The 11,188-nt window shown below is 42.3% G+C and overlaps 1 protein-coding gene across 6 annotated transcripts; it reads right to left on the reverse strand.

Annotated features, from left to right (window-relative positions):
• Nucleotides 1–457: 457 nt before the first annotated feature.
• On the reverse strand, nt 458–4,993 carry LOC112756399 (serine/arginine-rich splicing factor SR34B). Of its 6 annotated transcripts, XR_011873449.1 has the most exons (16): nt 4,763–4,993; nt 4,434–4,527; nt 4,071–4,136; nt 3,916–3,990; nt 3,688–3,796; nt 3,561–3,607; nt 3,432–3,489; nt 3,190–3,239; nt 2,975–3,031; nt 2,740–2,867; nt 2,549–2,650; nt 1,830–1,917; nt 1,530–1,740; nt 1,262–1,295; nt 891–967; nt 458–745 (listed from the first exon to the last, which is right to left on the reverse strand). XR_011873449.1 is itself a non-coding variant. In XM_025804990.3 (14 exons), the coding sequence occupies exons 2-14, from the start codon at nt 4,518–4,520 to the stop codon at nt 742–744; spliced, it is 894 nt and encodes a 297-aa protein (XP_025660775.1). In that variant the 5' UTR covers nt 4,521–4,527; nt 4,763–4,993; the 3' UTR covers nt 458–741. The 6 variants fall into 6 exon arrangements, 2 of the variants coding, with proteins under 2 accessions (XP_025660775.1, XP_025660776.1); XR_011873451.1 differs by lacking the exon at nt 1,830–1,917; XR_011873450.1 differs by lacking the exon at nt 458–745 and having other exon boundaries at nt 894–967; nt 1,556–1,740.
• Nucleotides 4,994–11,188: the final 6,195 nt, after the last annotated feature.

Consider the following 11,188-nt stretch of genomic DNA (forward strand, 5'->3'; position numbering starts at 1 on the left):
CACGTCCAACTACCACCTCAAATTCGTCTATGCCTATTCTTTAACTCCACGCCAACCACGTAACCACGTGCTTATCCAAGTAAAAACACCACTACCAAAAACACAAAGGACATAGCACAAGTGATTCCAGGATAACTTCAAAGGCAACACTAACCGCATGATGAAATCATGAATCTCTCGACCAATTTAGCTTAGACAAACTCAGTTAAGCACCATTGTGTACAACAGAACCGAATGCTAACTAATCGGGTGTCCAACGACTTATTTTAAGGATGGACTTCATTTGGAGGTTATGTTGAACCAGGAAAATAATGAAATATCGTAAACGCCTTATCCATTTCGGTGTTTGGTTTTGGTATAGGGGGGAAATCCCACGTTAAACCGGTCCTGAAATAGTAAAGCTTTGGTGCCCTAAAAATAAAGTGGGAACTGAGCAGTAAGTTCACAGAAGATAGAGTGACCAAGCCAAACATTCATGCATGAATAATGTTAAAGTACAATCATAATAGATTCAGGGAATTTGATATTCAACAGTCTATTACTAAAAAAAAACTAGGTCCAATCATCAAATTCTCCAAATAAATGACATGGAAAAACTCTAACGTTTAATTCAAAGGAGTTGAATCAACAACTTTAACCAAGCAGGTGCTCTCGATGAAACTGTCAATTCAAATAGAAAAGCTTCTGTGTCATTCACCTTCACCCACTTCTTCAACTGTAAAGATTGATAACAGTCAAAATTCACCTGCCCAGACAGAGACAAGTTAGATCCTCTTTTTTTTTTTGCAAAAAATTCAAACACTGTTGAGGATGCATCCATCGCCAAACAATCATTTGAAACTAGAAAGTGTAGCTACGGAAGGCAAAATCATTTAAGAGAAATAACAGACCGGGACAAACTCTTGCTCCTGCTCCTGCTTCTACTTGGACTCCTGCTAGCACTGCGTCTTTTTGGGCTTTTATTACGCTGGAATAAAAAAATCAATTACGGAAAGGAAAAACAAGGATCAGTATCCCATACACTATTTAAAACCTAAAATACATTTTCCGCCATATATATGGATCCCCACTACCCCAACACTTTGAAATACTATATTAGAAGTCATAAAATTCCTTCAGAAAAGCAAGACCTCAACTGTCGAAGTCTTCATGCTTGGCTTGACTCAAAAAACCAAGCATACCTACCATACTGTGCTGCGGTAAGACTAAAGGCAGGAAGCAGATCAACGTTTAATCAGGGAGTTTAAGAGAATTTACTCACCACAGGCAATGGAGACCTAGACCTTGATCGTGATCTGCAAAAGTTCCAGAAACAATAGAATTTAAAACCCACAAGTTCCCTTTATCAAATTTGATCCAACAGCCTTGATGCCTCTCCCAAGTCACAGTTGACATATCCAAGAGAGGGTAAAAGAACAAAATTGTAAAATATATAACAGTAGAACAGTGCCAAAAAGGAAGTTTTAGACATTCTAAGCTAATAATAAGATGGAAAACAAATATGAATAAAGCATCACAGAGTACGACACCAGTGGACTAGAGAGAAGAAATCTTCCCTACTGCACCACAAAATCCAGAGAATCCAGATAGGGCGTCCTATTGGCATGGCAAATCTTGAAGTCCATACTTTAATGAAATTTGTCCCTATTGCTCATTGGAGATGATTTCCAAATCCCAATTGCCTTAATACACAAGACATCCAGCTCTAAATAGCAATCCATGATCTCCTTGGTTCCCAATCTAGCACCCATGGACATTTACATGCTAAAAGCATTAGAACAAATGTACTATGAGGGTATCCAAAGTCTCCCATCTAAAAAACATCATACCTCTACAACAAATTGAATTGCACGCAATTGAACCAAATCCCACCAAGTTCCTAATTTCCATTTTCCAGTTTGCCGCAAGTATCCATATCTAATAAAAAAAACAAATGTATTTTCACAAAAACGAAGGAAAGTGAAAGTGAACACCTTGACTAGGAGGCATGTTTAGCCAGGTACCACACGAGCACACCATGAAGGGAAAACTGACAATGGGTGCATGGGAAAAAGGCAATGGTATGTGTGGGAAAATGAACAATTGAAAAGTTAACATTTTCTTGGCACAGGATCCCATGCCTTTTACAAGTAATAAAAGATAGGCATTGAATGGACAAGTTCCGGCCTTTGGTGCTTATCATCAACACAAATAACAGAATGTGAAGACAACTGACTTCAGCGGGACAGTGTAGTTGAAACTAAATTGTTAATCTAGAATTTAAAAACTCCATCTTAAATTACTTATATTTGGTTAATTACCAGAACCTTTATTACTCTACGTTCCCCCCAATTTCATAATAATAATAATGCCTTCTTATCTGACCCAAAAGGATGGATGGAGAGCTTTGGTCCTTGAACATAACTAAAAAGGTCTAAATGGGTTCTCCAGAAACTGAGATGACCAACAACAGTATCAATCAAAAGATACTTTAAAAGCTTTCCATCAAGGCATCAACACATTATGACATTAAGCGACAGAAAGTATACAAAGTAAAGAGATTGCATACCCTGATAAAGAACGAGACCTTGATCTTGAACGAGAACGGGAAGCAGATCTTGGTGGAGATTTAGCTGGTGACCGTGGTGAAGACTTCCCCTTTGGAGATTTGCTGCAGGAAGGACAAAAAGTAATGATTCAAGTATGAATCTAACATATAACAAGGATTCGTGTGGAATCTAAAATACATGCTGGACAGACCTTGGGCTCCGGCCCCGACTGTAGCTACGACTGCGGCTGCGGCTGCGGCTATAGCTTCTTCCTCTAGAATGAGATGGGCCACGACTAGGACTTCTAGAGGAATCCCGCCTTGAATCATATTCCCTCACCTACATAGATAAAAGAGAAAAATGTATAAGGGGAAAAAAATCGAAGCAGAAGGAGAATTCACTGGACAAAAATATAAAGTTTTCTGGATATCAAATTTAGGTCTTACCCGAACATAGCCCCTGGAAAATGCATTCCGAAACTCAGAGTCGTCAAGCTTCTTGATCTGCAGAAACACAAATAATCATTTAAACAAAACAAATATATAAGCTATTTATTGGGGATATGAGGATATCAAAGAGCAAAACTCATGACAATATAACATAAATATGTTCATTTGCATTTAGATAAACCCATATATTTAAGAATTAACAAGTAACTTACAGCATATTTCATGTCATCATAGTTTGTGTAATCCACAATCCCAGTAGTTCCTGCAAACCAACCATAAAACCCCATAAATCTTGAATAGATTTTTGAATGACTGATTAAAATAATGTCAGACTCTTCTTCTACAAGCTAAATGCCACTTTCTATAAGAAAACCAAGGAAAGAGAAATGAAGAACTGGACCCCAAAAGACAAACTCAAAATTAGGAGAAGCATTTTATTTGAATGTATAGGTACCTCTTCCATCATGGAAAACTTGGGAAAAGCAAACATCCCCGGCCTTTCGCATGTGATCCTGCATTCTTAACAATGATTATCTAAGCCCCCCAAATATCTGACAGATATGAAATAAGCACAATAGCTTACTTTAAGATCCTGCCATGAAGCAGAAGAGGGCAATCCAGTGACCAGAACTGCAGGGGATATGAAAGTAAATTTAGAAGCATATCAAATTCTCAAAAACAACTAATACAGGAACCAACAGTCTACACACCACGATATTCCGAGCGCCTAGATACCCCACGTCCACCTCGACCGTTGCTGTGACTACTATATCGATCTCTCGAAGATGAATGACCACGCCCTCCATGTGCAGGCTCCACCTATAAGGATACAATTTTAAATAACATTAACAAGACAATGCAGCTACGCCACTTTTTATAGATGTCATTACATTTGCAATATGATCACTGTAAGTGTGTTGTTGTGAGCAAAAACTAACCCTCAAGCGGTGGCCATCAAAATCATATCCATCACGCCCTCGAATCGCATCCTCAGCATCTTGATAGTCTTCAAACTGCATGAATCATTACTCAATTAGAATAAAGGGGGAAAAAGAAAGGGAATTTGTGTCAAACTACATTACTCCAAGCTCACCTCCACAAATGCATAGCCAGGAGGCCTTGGCGGAACCTTGAGATCAATGTGAGTTATATGTCCATACTGAAAAGTGAATTTTATAAGTAAACAAAGGAGAAAGAAGTAAAATACTTAACCGAGACATGCACAAAACATTAACTGCGCTTGAATAAGAGGGAAACTACACTACTTGGATATGGAATTAGCAATTTATTGACATCAAGAATACATCCAAGATCCTATTCCTACCTACAGTAAACTTCTTCATATCAGAAATCCCCAAATACTTCCACAAGAACCTATTCTAATTCAGCGACGGGCATTTGCCTCCCCTAACTTACCAGTTACCAGAATTCCAGAAGAATGAAAATAGCAAAGTACCTTTGAAAACAAATCTTCTACTTCTCTTTCACGAATATCACCAGGGAGGTTCCCAACGTAGACTGTTCTGCTCCCACGCCTACTCATTTTCAATCTGCGGCAATAAAATAATCGAAAAATAAGGAACAACAATAAAACTGAAAGGTGAATAGAAGACCTAAAATTAAGCTAATTCAGCCAGCAATTTCAATTCTCAGCAGAATAAAAACAGAACATCGAAAGGGAGAGAATAAAGAGGAAATAAAATTGTACAATTGAATTGGAGAGAGGGTATAGAGACTGTTGGGGGCGGAGAAGGGTTGAAATGGGCGAAAGGGATTTTATTTTACCTCTGATGATGAGACGGAATTAGGGATCGGTAGGTTTGCAGTGGATGGCCTCCAGGTTAGGGTTTTTCAATTTTGAGAGGAGAGGGAGAAGCGGATGGGTGCGCGCCCGCTATGCGTTGTGGTGATAGTAAAGTGTGGTTTCGGTACGGAGGCAAAGTAAAAAAAAGAAAAAATATATCTACGATGACGCCTTCAACTATCAGATATTTATGCCCAGCCCCCCGCACGCCCACGGCTTTCTGCACGTCACACTATTTTGTATTTTCACATTCCACTTTCCGCTACCATTTTTTTAGTGTTTTTAGCGTTATTATTTTAATAAAAAAAGATTTTTTTAATTAAAAAATATTTTTTATTTTTTGGTGTATTTAGCAAATTTTTAATAATAAAAATAAAAAGTACTAAAAAAATATTTTTTAAAAAAATTATAATTTATATCTTTTTTTAAAAAAATTTAAAAAAAAAGATGTTTTTCGTATAATAAATAAAAAAAATATTTTTATATTATTATATCCAAATATAATTAATAGATAAAAAAATATTTGACATAGATACCAAAACATAAAATTAATTTTACTTTTTCATAAAATCTTTTAAAAGAAGATAACTAAAAAAAAATCTTTTCTTAAAAGCTCACCAAATAAGTCCTTATTGTAATTTGCTAGGTAGACCATGGTTTTTGTGAACAATGGACTCTAAAATTGACGTAAAAACATACTACATTCTCAAATTATCTAACTAAATCTTAATATTATGATAACTATTCGTACATCTAATGAATTGAACATCTGATATATTCATTGTTCACATTGTTTAATATTTTTATTGTCTATCTATATATTCATACCCTGACCCAATAAATAGGGCCCTGGATTCAAGTAAAGAAGCCCAACCCAAAGGGGTTGGCCCTCCCCCAGTACCAGCCTTCATCCCCAGAAGTTGGTACTGAACACGACCTGCTCCAAAGAAGTCGGATACGAGGGTTAGCTGGCAGATAACACTCATTCGAATGAGTAACTGCCCCTAGAAACTCTCTAACCACTTCATAGAGCCATATCTTAACCTCCCTAAGATATGGGAACGGTTATCCACCTAAAAAGGTGGCACTACTTCAGCGGTGGTTATTGGTTCACCACTATAAATACCCTGACATCCCTCAGGTATCACTAAGTCCCAATACATTCTCAACTTGCTCACACTCTTGCTAACTTAAGCATTGGAGTGTCTTTGCAGGTACCACCCCCCATTCTTCCACACACACAAGTCGGACGGAGGAACACCGGGTTTCAGGATCGCTCGATAGTCACCTCCCTCGCGCGTTTGGGCCAACCAACGTCATCCGGCCCACGAATCTCTGGTTACCCACCGTAACATTGGCGCCGTTGCCGGGGAACCGAGAGATCAACCAGTGATGGCGGATAGATCCCCTGAAGAGGGTCATGTGGAGACAGATTCTGAACAAGAGAATCTGAACACTGGAAACAATGAAGCAGATCAGAACCTCCACCAGGAAGCTAATGATCAAAATAAGGAAGGCACCTCCGGAATCAAAAATCCGAAGGTGAACTCCTCGGAGGGGCGCGAGTCAGAAAAAGAAGGACCCCCTCTCGCTAGTGAGCTTATGGGACTAATCCATAGCCGCCTCGAGCAGCTAGAACAGGAGCGGGAACGACAAAGGGAAGCTGAAAAGAACCTAAAAGAGGAGATGGAGCGACGAAAAGAGTTAGAAAGAAAACTCTTAAAGTTAGAATCCTCCTTCAAAGGTCGGAATTCCCACGGCGATAGAGAAGATTCTCCCTTAGGAGAGAAAGATCCGTTTAGCGAGGACATAATGAGGGCAAAAGTTCCGAGAAACTTTAGAAGCCCCGATATGGACCTCTACGATGGAACCACCGATCCAAAGCATCATCTGAGCAACTTTAAAAGTCGGATGTATCTGACCGACGCTTCTGACGCTACGCGATGCAAAGCTTTCCCGACAACCTTGTCAAAAGCAGCGATGAAGTGGTTCGACAGTCTCCCTCCGAGGTCAATTACCAGTTTTGAAGACCTCTCAAGAAAATTCTTGATGAGGTTCTCCATCCAGAAGGACAAAGTAAAACATGCACCAAGCCTCCTGGGAATAAAACAGGAGGTCGGGGAGTCCTTACGGGCCTATATGGAAAGATTCAACAAAGCATGTTTGGAGATTCAAGACCTGCCCACCGAAGCGGTCATCATGGGGCTAGTCAATGGTCTTAGAGAAGGTCCCTTCTCACAGTCCATATCAAAAAGACACCCCGCCTCTTTAAATGATGTACAGGAAAGAGCTGAAAAGTACATCAATATGGAAGAAAACGCTAGGCTAAGAGACCCGAGTTTGCGAATCGGGCACCCTCCCTCAACGAAAGAAAGGGAGAGGGAAGCGAAGAAGAAGGAAGAACTCGGCCTTGATAGGCCAAGAAAATATCACTCTTATACTCCATTGAAAGTTCCTGTAGTGGATGTATACAGAGAAATTTGCAATACTGAAAGGCTGCCTCCCCCCAGACCCATCAAGAATAAAAAAGGGGGGAGCCGCAGTGATTACTGCGAGTACCATAAGATATATGGACACCCCACAAACGACTGTTACGACCTTAAAAATGTGATAGAAAAGCTAGCCAGAGAAGGTCGGCTTGACAGATATCTCATAGAAAGGTCGGACGGTCATGGAAAAAGAAAACGAGAAGATACGGATAGAAGAGACCCACCACCACAAACTCCGGAGAGACATATCCATATGATCTCAGGAGGATTTGCGGGAGGGGGACTCACAAAATCCTCTCGAAAAAGACATCTCAAGAGAGTCTACTAGGTCGAAGAGGGGTCCTCCGATCTTCCGACCATTTCATTCACAAAGGAAGACGGGCGAGGAGTAATCCCTGGGCACGATGACCCAGTGGTAATTACCATAATCCTGGCAAATGCCCATCTACACAGAACCCTAGTAGACCAAGGAAGTTCAGCAGACATCCTCTTTAAGCCCGCTTTCGACAAACTAGGTTTAGATGAGAAAGAGTTAAGAGCCTACCCCGACACATTGTACGGATTAGGTGACACGCCGATAAAGCCACTAGGATTTTTACCCCTCCACACCACCTTTGGAAAGGGGGAAAAATCAAAGACTCTGAGTATAGACTTCATAGTCATCGACGTGGGGTCGGCTTATAATGCTTTAATCGGTAGAGCTACCCTTAATCGACTCGGAGCGGTGGTATCGACGCCCCACCTCTGCATGAAGTTCCCGACCTCGTCGGGGATAGCAACGGTGAGGGGAGATCAGAAGTTGGCAAGGAAGTGCTACAATGAAAGCCTAAACCTGAGAGGAAAAGGCAAAGAAGTCCACACAATAGAACTCGGGGGAGCAAGGGTTAAAGAAGAGCTGCGACCACAGCCCGGGGGAAAAACTGAGGAGATTCAGGTCGGTGAAGAGGAAGGGAAAAACACTCACATAGGAGCCAACCTAGGGGAAACCCTAAGACAAGGGTTGACTAAGCTCCTAAGAGATAACTCCGATCTCTTCGCCTGGAAGGCCTCCGACATGCCTGGGATAGATCCCGAGCTCATGTCTCACAAGCTCTCGGTCTACTCAGGGTCCCGACCTGTACAACAAAGAAGACGCAAGCTCGGCCCAGAGCGAGCCCTAGTAGTAGAAGAGCAAGTGCAGGCGCTCCTAGAAGCCGGCTTCATCAGAGAAGTCAAATACCCAACATGGCTAGCCAATGTAGTACTAGTCAAAAAACAAAATGGTAAATGGAGAATGTGCGTCGACTACACCGACTTAAATAAGGCATGTCCCAAGGACCCTTATCCACTACCAAGCATTGACGCCCTAGTGGACTCTAGCTCGGGGTATCAATACCTGTCATTCATGGACGCTTACTCAGGATATAACCAAATCCCGACCTCTCACAAGTCTTTGACACCCTAAGGTCGCACGGGATGAGACTAAATCCTGCAAAGTGCGCCTTCGCAGTGGAGGCAGGAAAATTTCTAGGATTCATGCTAACACAAAGAGGGATCGAAGCCAATCCCGACAAGTGTAGAGCTATCCTAAGAGATGAAAAGCCCGACTTGTTTGAGAGAAGTCCAACAGCTGAATGGCCGACTAGCAGCTCTCTCCAGATTTTTGGCAGGATCAGCATTAAGATCCCTTCCACTGTTCTCCCTACTAAAAAAGGGGCACCAGTTTGAGTGGACCCCCGAATGCGAGGAGGCGTTCCAGGAGTTCAAAAAGTTTTTGAGCCAACCTCCTATCTTGACCCGACCTATAGCCGGAAAAGACCTCATCCTATACCTCTCCGTGGCAGACAGGGCTGTCTCAGCAGCCTTGATAAGAGAAGATGAGGTCAGACAACACCCAATCTACTTCATCAGTAAAGTTCTACAGGGCCCTGAGCTAAGGTATCACAAATTAGAAAAGTTTGCCTACTCCTTAGTAATAGCCTCTCGAAGGCTACGGCCTTACTTTCAGGCTCACACAATAAGAGTCCGCACGAACCAACCCATGAAGCAAATCCTCCAAAAGACGGATATTGCAGGAAGAATGGTACAATGGGCAATAGAGCTCTCCGAGTTCGACTTAAAGTATGAAACTCGGACGGCGATTAAAGCCCAGTGCCTCGCCGACTTCATTGCTGAATATGCAGGGGATCAAGAGGACAAACCGACTACCTGGGAACTCTACGTGGATGGGTCCTCCAATAAAACAGGAAGCGGCGCAGGCATAATATTGGTAGATGAAAGGGGAACCCAGATAGAAGTTTCCCTCAAGTTCGAATTCCCAGCTTCAAATAATCAGGCAGAATACGAAGCCTTGATCGCAGGATTGAAGCTGGCTGAAGAAGTCGGTGCCACGAAAGTGATGGTATACAGCGACTCCCAGGTGGTGACCTCCCAAATAAGTGGGGAATATCAGGCAAAAGACCCAACTATGAAAAAGTACTTGGAGAAAGCCTCGGAGCTCCTGGGGCGCTTTGCAGAAACCGAGGTGAAACACATAACTCGGGATCTAAACAGCAGAGCAGACGCCCTATCCAAGCTAGCAAGTACCAAGCCAGGAGGAAATAACAGAAGCCTGATTCAAGAGACTCTCCAGGAACCTTCAGTGGTAAAAATGGAAGACACACTAGAAGTCCTTGAAGTGGTCGGATTAAACCTCGGATGGATGAACCCCTTAGTCGAATACCTAAAATTCGACATCCTCCCTAAGGAAGAAAAAGAAGCCCAAAAAATTCGAAGGGAAGCACAACACTATACCTTGGTGAAAAATGTTCTCTATAGAAGGGGGATATCAACACCATTGCTAAAGTGTGTGCCGACCTCAAAAGCCACCGAGGTGTTGGAGGAGGTACATAGTGGAATCTGCGGGAATCATCTTGGAGCCAGGTCATTGGCCAGGAAAGTGATCCGAGCAGGATTCTACTGGCCAACCTTACAGAAAGATGCCACAGAATTTGTGAAAAAGTGCCAGCCATGTCAAATGCATGCAAATTTCCACGTGGCTCCCCCAGAAGAGCTCATTAGTATCACTTCTCCATGGCCCTTTGCAAAATGGGGAATGGATTTGTTAGGTCCTTTTCCCCAGGCGCCAGGACAAGTTAAATACCTAATAGTGGGAATAGATTACTTCACAAAGTGGATAGAAGCAGAACCACTGGCCACCATCACAGCACAAAGAAGTCGGAGGTTCCTCTACAAAAATATAATCACAAGGTATGGGATACCTTATTCCATTACCACAGATAACGGAACCCAGTTCACCGACTCCACCTTTAGAAGCCTGGTAGCCAGTATGAAAATTAAACACCAATTCACCTCGGTGGAACACCCACAAGCCAATGGGCAAGCCGAAGCAGCCAACAAAGTCATTCTGGCAGGGCTGAAGAAAAGGTTACAAGAGGCGAAAGGAGCTTGGGTTGAAGAGCTCCAACAAGTACTATGGGCTTACAGAACAACCCCCCAATCCGCCACTGGAGAAACACCCTTCCGACTAGTCTATGGCGTAGAAGCCATGATCCCAATAGAGGTCAATGAGCAAAGCCCAAGAGTGATTTTCCACGACGAGATCAGGAATATACAGGGGCACAAAGAAGAGCTCGACTTGCTCCCTGAAGTCCGAGAAGAAGCTCAGATAAGAGAAGCAGCATTGAAACAAAGGATGACTACAAGGTACAACAAAAAAGTCATTCGAAGGAGTTTCACCCCAGATGACTTAGTCTTAATCAGAAACGACATTGGAGTCAACAAATCTGGGGAGGGAAAGCTCGCTGCTAATTGGAAAGGACCATACAAAGTCAAGGAGGTCTTAGGAAAAGGCTATTATAAGGTGACCGACTTAGGTGGCACCGAGTTACCAAGGTCATGGCATGCTTGTAACATGAAAAGGTACTACAGTTAAAAGCG

The sequence above is a fragment of the Arachis hypogaea genome, chromosome 16 (assembly GCF_003086295.3).
Source record: "Arachis hypogaea cultivar Tifrunner chromosome 16, arahy.Tifrunner.gnm2.J5K5, whole genome shotgun sequence".
NCBI lineage: Eukaryota > Viridiplantae > Streptophyta > Magnoliopsida > Fabales > Fabaceae > Arachis > Arachis hypogaea.